We start from the raw sequence: 16525 nt of genomic DNA on the forward strand, positions 1-16525 counted from the left end.
AAACGTGACCTTTGATATCAAGACGTCATTCATTTGGAAGTTAGGCTATAGCATAATATGTGATAGAGATCATTTTTGTGCGCGACAATGTTTTCTAGGCTTCGCAATATTGGATTATCCTACTGGCTGTTTGGCTGTCCAAAAAGTGGAAACAATGTCCTACTTGGTGATAAAAGTAGCACGTCTTTACAGCTTGGAAAGGGGAGAGTGTCGTCAGTGTGTTCGCCCAGGTAAACATTGCACTGTTTGGCCTTGTGCTTATAATTGTTACAACGAAATACTGGTAAGGCCGACAACTCCGGAACCTTTGAACTGCATTAAGCGGATCTTTATTCATAAGTTGAACGGTGCGATTTTAAGTATTTTCTAGCACGTACACAACGTTCAATTTATGTCCTATATACTTTGGAAGTATGCAATTAAGTTAACCATGTAGGTATTTATGATGATGAATTAGGCCCTAATGATTGTATGCATTATTTGTTATACAGATATACGCTGTGATAACCGTTTGAGAAAATTATGCTCAGTAGAACTGGCTGTTGTCTTGTTACACGAATGCAATGAGAATGTTATCAGAGTCCAAACACTTGACCTCTAAGTGCCCTTGATATTAAACAAAATGTTGATATACGATACTCTGCGTGAATTAAAAAAAAAAGAATAACAACACACTATGGGTGTATTACGTTTTGATTTTCGTTGATTGGAAATAAACTATGATTGAACTTTGAACCTAGAACTTATCGTTTCTTTCACGTGGTTGTCTACCACTATACCATCGTGTTTTCTTTGTCCTCTCCCCCTCTCTCCTTTTCTGTTCCTCTCTTTCTCTCAGCCTCTCTCTCCCTTCTCTCTATCATTTTTTTTTTGATGCTTTTCTGAATTAACAGACTTTGGACCCATTACATATAATTCATTATACGTGCTAGAATGTGGTGTGAGCTGGTATAGTGTGAATTTCTTCAGTGCAATTTATGTTCCTGTCGATCTTAACGTTCTGAATGCAACAGCTCGCTTTAACCAAGTGTGTATGTGTTTGTTAAAATTTTTAGTTGTATTGCACAGCCATGCACTATAACGAATACGATGAACGTGACATATAATGCGTTATAATGTATGTAAATTGTGCAACGTTACATGTTTCGGCATTGAATTACTATATTGATTTGTGCTAAGCAAATATTTCAGGAATATGAATCACATTTTCGCATCCAATTTGTCAGAACCATTAATGATATCGTATACTGCACTTTGTACTATGGCACAGCATGTCATTTACATGCGAATCATCTTTCGGTCAATATAAGTGGACCTTTATCAGAGCTAACTTTCAGAATGAAATGACTCCTCACAGTGTCAGTCTATCTAAAATACTTAGAGGTAAGGCCAATGACCCGACACATCAAAACAAAGATGATTCCGCATCACTTGATCTCATGTATTTAGCAGATAATCAGTGCTCTAAAATGCACATCATGAAATCATAAACTCTGAAAACCGACACCTCATGAATACCATGCAACGTCTTATTATAGCAGGACATAAACCCAAAGTAAACAATGCTGTTAATATGTTTCTCACATCATGTATTGTTCAATTTTCTTTTTGATATAATGATGTGCACAGGCTGTTATTCTTTTAAAGATATGTTGGTAACATTCTATTGTAGATTTATACTCTTATAATTAGGTTGTGTTTATCATATGTTAAATATTATGATTATTATGTACGATATCCAAATATCGCGTTTCTCCCTTTAAAATTAGCTCAATCGCAAAGGTTCAAAGGTGTAACTCATAATCAGTGTGATCTTCCTACCCATTAGTTTAGTATAGTGTTTTAAGCAGAATGATGTTCTGTAACAAGGAATTATTCCTTTCTAGCCCTGAGGAAAGTCCACTAACGGACCGAATAAAGCTCGGTCAATGAAAATATATGCAGAAATCTAGCTACGCCTATACCCCTCCTGCCCACTTCTCGTTACGTGCACAAATTTATTCAACTAGTCCTTATGTATAATCAGTTTATATCACAATTTTGTGTCAACTATTGCAGCATACGCACCAACAGCACTAGCTACGTTGCTGGTTATGCCTTTGATACCAGCGGGCCACATTTGATTGGAAAGACGCTTGGCAACACAGTCGATGACGTCACCGAGAAGTTCCACGACAATGAATTTCTTGTCTTTCTGGAGGATGGATGCAGGCTGACGTTTGCTCAGTTTCGAGACGAAGTGAGAATGACCTTCAGTTCTACCACTAACTATTATCGGGGAGAACTTACGATTTATCGTTCTCTTTTTTCTCACAAATACAATAAAAAGTATAAATCAATCTTGTGTGTGTATCGTTTGCTGTTAGACAATAAGTTTTACCTTCAGCAATAATCATAGCGATACGAATATCAATCAACATGGCCATGAAAAAAAACCCAACAAAACAAAACAAAAAACCCCACGAAACTTTAACGATGAGATCCTTCAGAGGTGAAGCTGATTCTTCATAATAATTGGAGACAATCTAAATTCCGTCATGCATGTACAAATGCATTCCTATTGTATTGTTTGCCATTGGACGTACACCGTTGTTTCTTGCATGATTTTTTTTCTTTCAATATTAATAACAATGTGAAAAAAGATAGTCTATGATAAACATCGATTTCATTACTGCCATGCTCTTAAGAAGAAATCTCACTTTCTCTCTTCCTCTCTCTCTCTCTTCTAATTCTCAGATGGATAGATTGGCAGCAGGCTTGGTATCGATAGGTATCGGTCATGGTGATCGAGTGGGCATCTGGGGGCCGAACTCGCTCGAATGGGTGCTGACCATGTTCGCTACAACTCGTATTGGCGCCACCTTGGTTAACCTCAATCCTGCCTATTTGACGGGTGACATCGAATTTGCCATCAAAAAGGTAACCATTTATACAGATCCACCTCAAGTGTAAAACAAACACACACACACACACACACACACACACACACGCCAAATATAACCCGGAAACGAACTATTGAGTATGTTTAGCTAGCTTTCATCGGAATGTATATGCATTCAGGTATTCTATTTCATTCGTATTCATGCGCACATCATTATGTCTTCTTCATCTTGAAACAAAAACTTACAACCGCAATAATGTGTATCAGACAACGTTCAGAAGTTAATGGTGCTGTAAAGTCAGAAGGGTTACTACAATTTCGCCTTTGCTGTGTATCTCGCCCACCAGTCTATTGCATATCATTTTGGTCCTTCATATTATAGTTTACATGAAGTCGGAGTTCTTGACGTGTATTCTATATAGGTTGAGGCCTCTTCCGATACATTCAGGTTCGTTATTTAATGTTTGATCCAAGGAAGCACGCCGGGTTCCACTTTTGTAATAATTTAATATTAAACTTTCGATTTGAATGGACACTGAAAAAAAAATTAGACAAGAACAGCCGGGACCATTTGAAAATGCACCCGACAAACAACAAATGAACAGAAATGTCGCTCAACAACACAACACAAACATGGTCAACAACGTATCGTATAGATATGCTGAGTAAAACAAACAAACAAACAAACAAACAAACAAACATACAAAAAACAAACCAAATATAACAGAATCACTCCCCTTCTTTTGGACAAGGAGATGTCTGTTGTTTCAATTCTTTTTATCCTTTTTATCTTGTTTATTTGTGAAGTCAGTAGTAAAATGATGTTGTTGTTGATGGAAAACAGCATTAAATACGAGGAAGATGGTAATGGTAACGACATTTATAACATTGACAGTATAATGCTAAGAGCTGAATTAACACTGTTTCTATAGAACAATATTGGATGGTTGTATATTCAGGAATCCTTCATTCACATTCAAAACAGGTTGGGCTGAAAACTATTGTAGCGTCAAAGCCCTTCCGCATGCAGAATTACTACGCGATGCTAGCCGACCTGTGTCCTGAGCTGAAGGACGCAGTGCCTGGACGACTCCGTAGCAAACGGTACGGTAATAGCGGCGTCTTTTTCAGTCGTATTAGTAAGTCTAGGTTCCATGGTACAACATTCACCAGTGATCTGTACTCTTTCCTGCTCCGCCAAGCCCCTACACTATAATGTATCGCAAGGTTGGTGATTCGATCTGTGTCTACGAAATCATGACTCTTTTGACAGGCTTACGATTTCTTCCTGCAGAGCATATAAATTATTACGTTTCCGTATGTTGTCGAGTTTCCTCGTTTTCATGAATGTCTCAATGGCAAAAAGAAATCGCTCTCATCAAGAGCTTCTAGGTCAGAATGTATACTATTGGGCGCGCTCACCAGCTACATGTGGAGAGGTTTTTAGACGGATGCTAACAGATACAATATCAAATGTAATTCATTATGTCGTCGAATTATTGTCACTCAGCCTACGGTTGCTAACTGAAAAGGTTGCGATTGACGGGTGTTCTGTACAGGGTACGTTACAGGGGATGGGTCTGTCCTCACATGGGTCTATCTTCAGTAGGACCAGACCTCTATCGTTTGAAAGGAATGAATATGTATATTAATGACCTAAAAAGCAAAATCAAATAGCATCCACCCACTTTTTCCCAGTTGATGGATGGCGGAACAGCCAAACTTCACACGTTCGGTTGAAAAAAGACGAAAAATAATGACAATGACGCTCCCCTGAGATTCTTCTCATGAAAGGGAAGGGGAGGGTGTGAATTCGCATTGACTCTTAACTCAACCCACCAAGAGCACTATCCCCCACCAACCCAGCCCCCTCCCGGCCGGATTGCTCCCCCTCCCCCCTTATTGAAAGCGTTCCGGAGTCCCTGCAATTGTCTTCTGATGACTTTCTCCTCAAGCTTACAGGACCTCATAAGAATTAATTCCCATCGACATAAGAATATAGAAAAGGGCAGATTCCTTGATCACTTCCCCCCAAAATACCCCTCAAAACAGCCTACCTTCACTGCAGTCTGTTATTACAATGGGCAACGAACGCCATCCGGGAGCTTTGACTTTCGACGACGTACTCTCCTTGGGGAAACAGGAGCATTATGACGTCATCCACCGCTGCAAGAAGACCGTCCAGTTTGATGATGCCGCCATAGAGATGTATACTAAGAACACTAGAGGGCGGACTCCGTAAAATCCCTGTGACCGATAGAAGGAGGCGTTCGCCATTTTGGTCCGGGCAAATTTCGACTAGCGACCGTACCGATAACGTGTAGCGCTACGGAGCATTCAGGGAGATCGACGACGGGATGCAACGGCAGTAGGCTGGCATCTATGCCAAGGTCTCCATCGGAGTTTGGAAATCGAAAAATGTTCTTAAATTCGCAAATTCTACTTAAAGTAGCATAGATCTATGTTGCAAAATGCCTGGTTCATGTGCTGCTTTTGGATGTAGAAACAGGAGAATAGAAGGGGAGCGGAGATTCCTTTCACAAGTAACTAAAATTACATTTATAGTGTGTGTTAAACAGATTGATTCAAGGCAAAAAAAAAGAAGGAAAAAGAAAAGAAAAGGTCTTGCAAAATTCGTCAGGGGCACTCCGCCCTCCCTCAGCTATTCTCGATCTATTGCTACTATAATATAGATAGCTAATACAGTACATAACTATATGCAAGTATTAAGGTCGGCGGAACGGGGGAGGGGGCATTTGCCCCATTTCAAAAAAAAAAACTCCCCTTTTTAAGTTAAAAAAGTGCTCATTTCTAAGTGCCCTATTTGGCCATTGAGCCCCCCCCCCCCCAAAAAAAAAAAAAAATAAATAAATCGTTCCTCCACCCTTTGCTATACCAGCAGTTAATTTCACTAAGATAGTGTGAAAAAAGCTCAGAATACGTAATATATGCCTGGTGACAGGACATATGCTCCGGCATTGATATCTTTCTGAAAGTAGAATTACCATCATGGGTCTGATTGGGCTTTTGGTTCTTGTAAGAAAGGCAGGGTGAGGATTAGGATTAGGGTCACCGTGGGTGTTATGATTTGGGTTAGGGTTTATGTAAGCTTCAACATTAGCATTTCGAGCTTGAACATCAATATGTCATGGAACCAATATGCCTACACGTACTTATAAAAATGATTTATTTCATTTCCACCACCACCAGAAAAAAAAAAGAAATACAATGAAACACTCGTATACACAGATAGGACTATAGAATGCAGTCCCCTCATACAGAAAAAAAAATATAACTGCAAAAAAAAAAAAAAAAAAATACAAAAATTGACGCAGTATACTGTATCACAAGGGGCATCCGGCAGTCTAGAGACCAAGAGAACCCTTTGTATTGCATGGACCATGGTCGTGTTGGTCGGCTTGAAAGTATTACCTCGTTGAGAATAAAGTATTTTTTTTTATATTTTCATTTTCTTTACCACTCACAATAAGAGATTGCTAGCAACTTAAATTTTTGAGTTGTTTCCTTCTCTCATCTCCGACCCCCTCATCTTTTTGCTGAAAGGCAATATACGTGTTTGAGCGCTTGTTGTATACGTGTTCACGTGTCCACCACTACTGCGCTGCCCGGACCGATGCTTGTTTTTGCCCGGACAAAGATGGCGCGCGGCCTCTTCATCTCGGCACACGAGCACTGCGTACTCGCCACACGCAGTCCGCGCTCTAGTATATTATTAGTATACATCTCTATGGATGCCGCCCACATCGTCTTTACTTCTGTAAGCATGACATGTCTTAATATTGCTTGAGTTTTACTCTTTTCTTCAACTTTGCAAAATACGAATCTGAATCAATCTCAAACCTATTTTACGCTTGAGTGTAAATTGAGATAGAGAAAGTCAGAACAACTTAAACAAATCTGAATGGGCTATTAAATGTAACTGCTCGGATACAAGGTCCCCATGGAGATGCGTGATACCTATACGTAGATAAACTAAACGAACAATCTGCGACTTTAAACGGGAAAATTTATATAGCATGTGTGTGTCCAACGGTTTAATGAGCTACTACTTCGTAACTGATCAAACATTCTTAGTAATACATTGCGATGATGTGTATGTGTCCTTTGTGTGTGCTCTTAGGTGAGATATTTATGCTTGTATAATTATGCCCTGTATTATAGATATAGTGCATGAGGCTGAATGCACTATAACAATATAAGCACCGACAAATTCTGAATTTGCCCCGAAGGCCAGTTATATTCAATGAGGCCGCAGGCCGAATTGAATATAATTGCCTGAGGGCAAATTCAGAATTTGGAGGTGCTTGGTACTTGTTATAGTGCAATAAGATGTCATGCACTATGTGATATATAAAATAGCATACATACCCAGGCAAGATAAGCCAAGGTCCTGTACTCCTAGATCATTTCTAACAGTTACACGTGTCTACACAAGCAATGATACCAGTTTCTTTGAACCTGTGTAGACAAAATCCTGAAGATCCAAATTCAACTATAGAGTCTAGGGTCTACGTGGTTATATCTAACGTTTTCTAGGCCCTACGATAGGTTAGGTCTAGGGCCCTAGGGGTCCTGGCCTAACGTTTTTATACTAGATCTAGGCCTACGTACACTGTACTGTACGTCACTTTATATACGAGCGACAGAGCTAGTTAACACTTGACCCTACAATAGGTCTACCATGGATCTAACAGTAACACTAACAGTAACACGTTAGACGCCCTACTTACTGCACTGTGGGTCCAGGACCAGGACTAGATGATGTTTTGTAGGATTAGGGATCTACTGGATTTAAACACAAGGCTCGTGCCAGGCCCCATTGCTGCACATGCGGATTCCGAGAGTGTGTTGTGAATGTCGCAGTAAAGTTCATAGCGTAGCGTGATCAAAGAGCGCTTAGCGTATACTGTACACACAACACGCTGCCCATTTCCACGGCGCATTTCCGCGTAGAATGTACGGAGAAAGCGGCACAAATCTTGGGTTGACTTGCTCAGTATATCCGTCGGATTGATTCCTTTTTCAGAACAGTGTTAGGAGTCCAAAATTCGTAGGGCGTATTTGATGGCATCCTTTGTGCCCTTATTGTCTAAGATACTGTTTATATAGATCAGTCTCTCTAAAAGTAGCGAACCTACTGTTCATTTCAGCTTCCATGTTTAAATCTACCGCTGAAAGTCTAGTCCCACACAGATAAGTTGCTGGCATAGCCAGCCTGCGAGAATTGAGAATAACGATAATATCGAGCAAAGCATATCGCGGTTGCGGCGCAATCGCGTTGATAAGGTGCGCGATTCAAGTACTCGATGATTAAAATGAGGGAGCAAAAACCGATATCAAATCGATAGTGGGTTATCGTCTGCAATCGTTATATTTTACGTGCACTATAACTTTTTTATAAAATGGGTTCAAGAATGTAGCCAATTGGAAGCGCTGAAATGAGTCACGTGTGCGTGCATTATTTTCTTCAGGTAAGCACTAAGAAGAGTCTCTCTTCCACCTCCCTGGCCTGACGTACGTCACAATGTTTTACACTAGCAGTGCGCACTCAATCAGTTGTTACAAGTGCGTCACGCGCTACTATACGCGCTGTCAATCCTGTAAACAACTTCTAGTTCGGGCCGCGGGCTGCCACAACAGCCGGCGGCCTTTCTTGTGCATAACAGTACGTGGCGTACGTACGTACAGTACTTAGTGTGCGGGATTTCCGAGTGCGACGTGCGTAAATGTTTGGGACGAACATCTTCGGACATCTTGACTTTTGAGCGAGTGCTACATGTAGCTGACTGGTATTGACCCACAAAGGTACGTGAATAATGCTGTTAGTTTTCGACCCATTTTATAAAACTAATGATGCACAGGATTATTTCGTGGCGTTAGTGAAGGTGCGGCTCACTCTCGAGTATTGACAACGGTTGCAAACATGCACTCGGCTGCGCCTCGTGCATGTCGCACCATTGTCAATACTCTCGAGCGCGCCGCACCTTCACTAACACACTCTATCCTGTGCATCATTAGTATAGTCGTGCACTGCCGGCCTGTATCATAAGTATTTATAAAATGGGTTCAAGAATGTAGCCAATAGGAAGCGCTGAAATGAGACACACCTCCTTCCTTTACTTCAGTACAACTGCACTGCCTGTAATCCTATGGTAGATTGCCGATCGTCTGTGCGCGCGGCGGCTCCTTTGATGAATTGCATGCATACGCGTACGCGCTGTCAATCCTGTAAACAACTTCTAGTTCGGGCTGCCGGCCGGCCGGCCTGTCTTCCCTTGTGCATAACATATGTGGCGTACGTACGTATACTGTACTATACGTACACTTTGTACAGTACAGTAGACCAAGCGTTATGGGACCGGACGCGTACATGGAGTCACTTTGAAGAGCAAATCCAACGATTTAGCAGATTAATTCTCACGCCGTTTTCAGAGTATGTTGTCTAGTAGGCCTATATGAGGAGTCTATATCAAGTCTTTAAGGTAAAGGGTGCATATTCTATGTAAAATAAGTAAGTTTTCATGCGGGTGTCCGGAAACCCAACCCCCCATTATACTTATACTGTATGTGCGGGACTTCCGCGAGTGCGACGTGCGTAAAAGTTTGGGACGAACATCTTCGGACGTCTTGACCCACAAAGGTACGTGAAAAACGCTGAAAAATGATGTTAGTTTTCGAATTTTCGACCCATTTTATAAAACAAATGATGCACAGGATTATTTCGTGGCGTTAGTGTAGGCGTAGTGCACTCGAGGGTATTTACAATTGTGAAACATGCACGACTAACGCACTCTATCCTGTGCATCATTTGTATAGTATGCTATTTTATGTAACTATATATGCGTGCATATGCGGTGAATGTAATGTGTGTATGTGCGTGGGCATGCATGTTTTACTATTTAAACAAGCACCATTTTGATTGACGAAATACAGGGTACAACTGGGGATCATCCGAAAGCAGCGTGTCTAACGCACTTCCACATCCTAAACAACGTGAGAATCCTCAACCATGTACGACGGATTGACGACATTAAAAAGGTGACAGTGTGAATATTATCCTTGTCTTTATACACACACACACACACACACACACACACACAACACACACATACACTAACACACACATACACACAAATACACTGTACATATAAATGATTACGTCCGCGTTCTTTCAGTGGAAAAACAAAGTTGAGTATAGTGTGTGTATAGTATTATAGTTTGTTTTTGCTTGGTAATACAAAATGTGTGACAGGTCTTAATGCAAGCACCATAATTAGGATAATTATGCAGATACCAGAATCTCATCGGAATCATATTAATCTTGTAATGGCGGAAATAAATGATGATATAACTAGGGGAAAAAAAAGATAAAGAAGAAAGTTTGGACATGGTGACTGAGAAGCCTGGAAATGCGATTACATTATTTTGTGATCGAGAGGTATAGCTATAAAAACCTTAGCACGATTCTACCTGTGTCATCGGGCTGTGATCTACGTTCAGACTGTGATATCATAACAATTGAAGGGGTCGGTGCAATTAGTGCTGTCAAAATTGAGTTACATACATTTTCATAATCGTTATTCTTCACTCTAACCTCCGTGAAAATATCATATTTGAATTCAACCAATAAGATGGTAAAAAATGCATGCATTCATGTTTTATAATGTATACAATGTATGGACTTTCCAAGTATTCAACAGCCATTATTTCAAAATGACTATTGTGTGGGTTAGCACTATATTGCACCGACCCCTTCAATTACTGTCATCATCATGACGGGCCTCTTATTTCATGGAAAGAAGGAAATGTATAAAATTGCCTTCTATAGTGCAATGCTATTTCCTTTCAGGCGGTTTGTCTACCCGTCCCTCTCTTTCACGTGGCCGGAACATTTGGTCTGTTAACCTGTCTGCTTAGAGGGGATAAGACAGTGTTTCCTTCTGCAGCATTCAACGCAAAGTCTACTCTTAGGGCTTTGGATGGGGAGTGGTAAGTACAACATATCCGTTTCTGGTCTCTTCCTAACAGGTTTACCATCACTTTGTTGATCGGCAATCAAATCGATGAAATTGAAATGACAGATCAGAAAACAAGCAAAACAGAATCAAACTGCTGTAACTTTGTGATGAAAAAAAAAAAGCCCACATACATCCATGCACAGATTTACGCAACTCCAAGAGAAACGCTTTGATAAGAGTTTAAAATACACGGACATACTTTGTTGTGTGACCATGTTCAAGACGCTAATTTGTTATGACTGCTGGTCATACCTTCCTTGTTGAACACCTCCTCTTTTTCTTTTTCTTCTTCTTCAGTTGCGGAACACTCGCAGCTGTCCCGACCATGCTCATCGACATTCTCAACCAACCCAAAATGCCCTCATACGACTTGTCTAATCTAGAGATCCTCACGGGAGCGAGTCACGTGCCAACAGAGTTACGAGAAAAGCTGATCAAGCGCAACGCTAGGGTCCACGTAAGTCCGTTGAATCCACTCGGTAATACCGCCATTCAATACCCCCAAGACTCACTGTTCAGTTACGAGGATTGATATTTTTCATTCATATGTGTGAGACAGTCACATCAGCCCTCACCTGTTTGGCATTCTTTCTTTCTTCCTTTTTTCGATATAGAGATTTAAAAAAAATGCAACGCACACACACACCTTCACACGTTGTATATATATATATATATATATATACACGCAAAACAAACATCCATATCCACATACACACCTAAAAACGCAATCTGAGAACATACATCTAAAGAAGATAGTAATGTATTATTTGTTTCTGTTGCTATTTAGACTCTGTATGGAATGACGGAGACTGGACTCACTGTCACATTTACGCGTGACGATGATCATGAGGAGGCAAAATTGACGTCTGTTGGAAGACCAGTGCCTTGGGTTGAGGTATATTGATAATCTGATACTATAGGTACACTTCTTTCCAGAGCCATTTGTCTGAAATGAAGGTCGATCAACTATATGAATTAACCAAGACGCAGATCTCTACACACTATTGTGATATAGGGATGTGTAATGTCACGTTTGAATTACAGTAAATCCGCCTATTGCATTTTCTTCACACCTGAAAATTTCACCGAGATTTCAAGCTCAAAGTTTGCATAGCTTGTCAAATAGCCATGGGCGAATTTTGATGTGATATATTTGTAATCCTGTCAATTTGATCAATAAAACTCAATGAAAAAAAAAATAGCCATGGGTAAATTTTGGTGAGAACATATAGTTTACGGGACGAAATAAAAAACTGGTTGGTCAACTTTTATAGAGGGAGATGTAAGTCACGGATCATAGTAATCTTAGCTGTCATGATTTGTCGTGATGCGAATGCTTTTCTTTCGTTGAATTTTTTAGGAAGGGAGTATATCTTATTTGTTGATTTTGTATGGGAAATTGAAACATCCTTTAACACGTTCTTTCACTGTACGATGCACAAAATAAACATTCCTTTCCGTATGCAAATATTTACACGAACTCTTTCATTAAAATGCCTGGATCTTATTTACTTGGTTCTACCGTGTCAAAACAAAGTTAGGAAGATTTTACATATAGTTTATGTTTGGCTTGAGCGCAGTTACATCATTTTGTGTTTTAGGATATCTGTTTTTAGTTGAAAAGCTACATGTATGCTTTGCAAGTTTTCGTCTCTGTTGTGTTTTATTTTTCTCCCATGCATGCGTGTCTGTCTGACAACACGTTGCGCTGGTAATCAGGTGAAAGTAATGGATCCTGCCTTAAAGGAAGTACTCCCCGTCAACACACCGGGCGAAATTTGCGTTCGGAGTCCCTGCAACATGACTGGTTATTGGGGCGATGAAGAGAAGACCAAGCAATCTGTCGATTCCGCCAGGTGGATGCATACTGGGTGAGAGTGGAGTTTTGGTAAGGGGGGGGGGGGGGGGGGGGGGGGGGGGGGGGGGGGGGGGAATCAGTGCTTATGTCTCACCAAATGTCAACCTTCTACCTGGAAAGTCCGTCGGTGATTGTAAACAAGATACAAAGACACACAGTTTCGATTCTTCTCTATTGCTTTATACGCCACTTCCATGACATAGCAAATTCCGCGGTAACCCTATGATGCAGACTTTGGTATTTATGCACACTTCAAGATCCAGGCTGTCAATTGTAAATGTTGGAATTTTAAAGTTTGAGATGTGGCCCTGACGTGTAATGTTATGGTGATGGCGTGATGGAAGTTGGCATTGGCAAACATATATATTTATATTGGAAATGTTATGATGACTCTTGTGAAACATTGAAGCGTGTGCAAGAATCTTACACCTGTGTATGCAGTGTACATTCCATCCCAGTTAGCTGATGACCGTGGTGACAGAAGAAGTCCTTCTGTAGTCACGATACACGAATCTCGCTACAACTTTTTGTATAGTTTCAAGGAGTTTCAACTTTTTAACATTGTTATAAATTTTAGATGGTATTTCAGATACCTACACATTATAGAGTATAAATTCGATTCGTGGTGACGTTATGTTATCAAATGAGATTCCCCTTTAGCTTTTGTCGGCCGTCATGCTGGTATATCCCAACTATGATGACTAATGCATGATGATGCTTAATCGGAGGTATTACTGAATATCACTGAATGTGCACCATCTGTCTTCTTCTTCAATCAGTGATATAGGTGTGATGGATGAAGACGGTTATCTCAGTGTAATCGACAGAATCAAGGATGTCGTGATTAGGGGCGGTGTCAACATTTATCCTGCCAACATAGAACGAGTCGTCCTAACCCATCCAAAAGTCCTTAACATCCAGGTAGGACGGGCTAGACATGACATTGTGTTATGGATACCTCGGAAAAAGACCCAGTGTTAGCATTTTTATTGAAAGCATATCCAAGAAATATAGGCCTACGTTTGTCAGCCATCGCAGACATCATAAATCATGGAAACAAAGTAACTTCTAAAACATCAAAAAATGAGTGAAGGATGACACTGAAAAGTCTCCAGGTTTTAAGATATCAAGTCGATAACTGTCACCAAAGTTAAACTTTTAATTCAGAAAATTCTCAGTATTTATCAAAGACTGTTGGTAAAACTTGTTTGGTTTAAACTATATAGTATACAAATAGCCCTATAAAAAATGTTTTCCTCATATTGTTATTTGCGTATCGTAGATCCCTGAGCTGCTCTGTATGCTTTATTAATGGTTCTGTATTGCATTTCTTTGTTAAGAAGCAAGAGAACCCAAAACAAAATAAAATAACACAAAACAAAACAAAACAAAACAGGAGACAGGTGTCATCAAGATGGCAAGTTAGAGTTTCCTCGGCGGTTTGATATTTCTCACTGTTATCATTCACGTAATTTTTGTTTTGTTTTGTTTTGTTTTGTTTTTTTACACGAAGGTGATTGGTGTGCCAGATGAAAGACTCATTGAGGAACTTTGCGCATGCGTGATGTTAAAGTCTGGTGAAATATGTTCTGAGGATGAAATTCGCGCCTTCTGCAAGGGAAAGGTCGGTTCAAATTTACCATCCTCTCTATGTGGCTTGAGTATTTTAAAGGATAGCATTTCATCTGCACTAGAAATATGTTGATGTTAAGTAAATTATGTATTGCTTTCTAACCAGTGTCGTGAGATGAAAAAAAAAAACCCAAACAATTTTTTATACAGCGTCATTAGAACGAGGTCATCATAATATACTATGGGTTCTCTTCGCACCCTGGGAAGTTCGAACTAAAACTTCAGTCAAGTAATGGTTGAGATCCTGCAGATTGACCATTTACGCACCTACCGAGGGTAGAAAGAGACTCTTTACTCTATTTTACTCAATAAAGATAAATTTTCAAGAGCCGCAGCTCGTACCAATTGTATACGATTTCCCCAGTCAGTTGGCTTTTTATCCTGTTATATTCAGAGTTAGATCACTAAAACCATTTTCTATACAGTCAACTCTATTTAAATGACGCTCTTGGCGGTGGGTTAGCCTCTTTCTCCTCACCCCCCACCCCCCACGCGAAAAAAAATGTTTTATTGAGTTTGCCTTTCGTCGAGCTTTGCATTAGACGATGATTGATTTATTAGTTCCGGATGTTATCAAAATAGCATAGCATGCACTTAGAGGCAAAAAAGAAAAAAGAAAAAGAAAAAAAGGACGTGTAAATATGCACGGCTGACGCCTTACGCAACATGCCGGCACTGGCACACACAAAAGGACCCTTTATTCACTTTCGTATTTATTCCTTAACTTTAACTTTAAAGGCCAGCACTATACACTACTCTGACTACCGTGAAGGGCAAATGGCTTTTGCGTTTGACAAACAGGTGTTGACAGTATTGAATGGAAGGATTGCGATGTAATATTCACAGAATAAATTGAGTCAACTGCAATTTTGCGATGGGATTTTTCTTGTCAAATAACGTACTATCATCACATCCCTCTCACAGGTGCAGCATTACATGGTCCCCCGCTACATTCAGTTTGTCGACTCGTACCCCCTGAATCCAAGTGGAAAAGTCCAGAAATTCAAGCTACGAGAGATAATGCTTGAGCGCCTGAATCTGACGTCGTAGGTATGTGGAGTTTAAGAAGGGAGAAACGACTTATGAGCTCATTTTAGCAATAGGCCTCCTGATTGATAAACCACTCAGATTTCTTTGTGACCAATGGTATGAACCCAATGCCGAGTGCTTTCATATATTTTCCTTTTGTCCTCGTGTAGAGGAAAGACACTTCGACTGGGAATGCCCTGATGGCAAGTGCAGGACAATCTAAAATGGTACTATATTAGCAGCTCCAAGAAAATATGAGGCAGTGATGATCAGTCCTTGCAATTCTCGACTGTCGTATCCTCTGAACTTTTCAGATTATACTTAATTCACTCATTTTTCCTATTTCATCTTGTTTCTTCAGCAATTGCATTACTATTAGCGGGCAGGTTCTGATTCTCTGTCCTTCTGTTATTCATGTTATATTCTTGATAATTAGTCGGCTGAGAGGAAACAGATTTTTTTTTCTGAAATAATGTAACATTTCTTTACATAACATATAAATTTACATAACATGTATATGACACATAAAGGGAAATTTGTGATGGTTGTATTATATTGTTTAATCCTATTATCGCACCTTGTTTGTGTACACATTGTAGTGGTGGTGCTGATAGAGATAATGACAAATTTCGAGGTAGCCAAGGCACCCTTTAATGACACCACTTTCGCATCGGATAATAGATGTTCATGACCGATAGACGAGAAGTCAATGCGAGTATGTGAATTATTCTAACATCATTGTACGATGAAAAGTACGAAAAAAAATACTGCTAATGATTGTCACAAATGAGTGTATACTTTCCATCGATCTTTCACAGATGAGCTGTCAAGGCATACTATGTATAATACAAACATATTTTGGGTGTATTATGAACGATAAACGAACCACGAATTGTTGCAATATGTCTATCACTCCTATAATCATTTAGGGGAAAGTTTACAAATGATCATCACATGATTGATATACTTTCCATCGATCTTTTACAGATGAGCTGTCAAGGTATATGCAGAATTATTTTGGGAAGTATTATGAATGATAAATACGTGTAAAATAATTCTGTAAATTGCATATATTTCATCAACTTG

At 39.9% G+C, this 16525-nt stretch overlaps 1 protein-coding gene across 1 annotated transcript; it reads left to right on the top strand.

Annotated features, from left to right (window-relative positions):
* Positions 1-933: 933 nt before the first annotated feature.
* LOC139728067 (medium-chain acyl-CoA ligase ACSF2, mitochondrial-like) lies at positions 934-15460 on the top strand. The gene is made up of 10 exons (XM_071639029.1): positions 934-938; positions 2059-2239; positions 2737-2919; positions 3867-3985; positions 4934-5089; positions 11218-11377; positions 12640-12791; positions 13558-13699; positions 14292-14402; positions 15335-15460. Exons 1-10 carry the CDS (start codon positions 934-936, stop codon positions 15458-15460), a joined length of 1335 nt encoding a protein of 444 aa, XP_071495130.1.
* The last annotated feature ends 1065 nt before the right edge of the window (positions 15461-16525 follow it).

This window comes from Diadema antillarum, unplaced genomic scaffold (assembly GCF_040938485.1).
Source record: "Diadema antillarum isolate AM-2024a unplaced genomic scaffold, OU_Dant_1.0 seq00000163_RagTag, whole genome shotgun sequence".
In the NCBI taxonomy this organism is placed as follows: Eukaryota; Metazoa; Echinodermata; class Echinoidea; order Diadematoida; family Diadematidae; genus Diadema; species Diadema antillarum.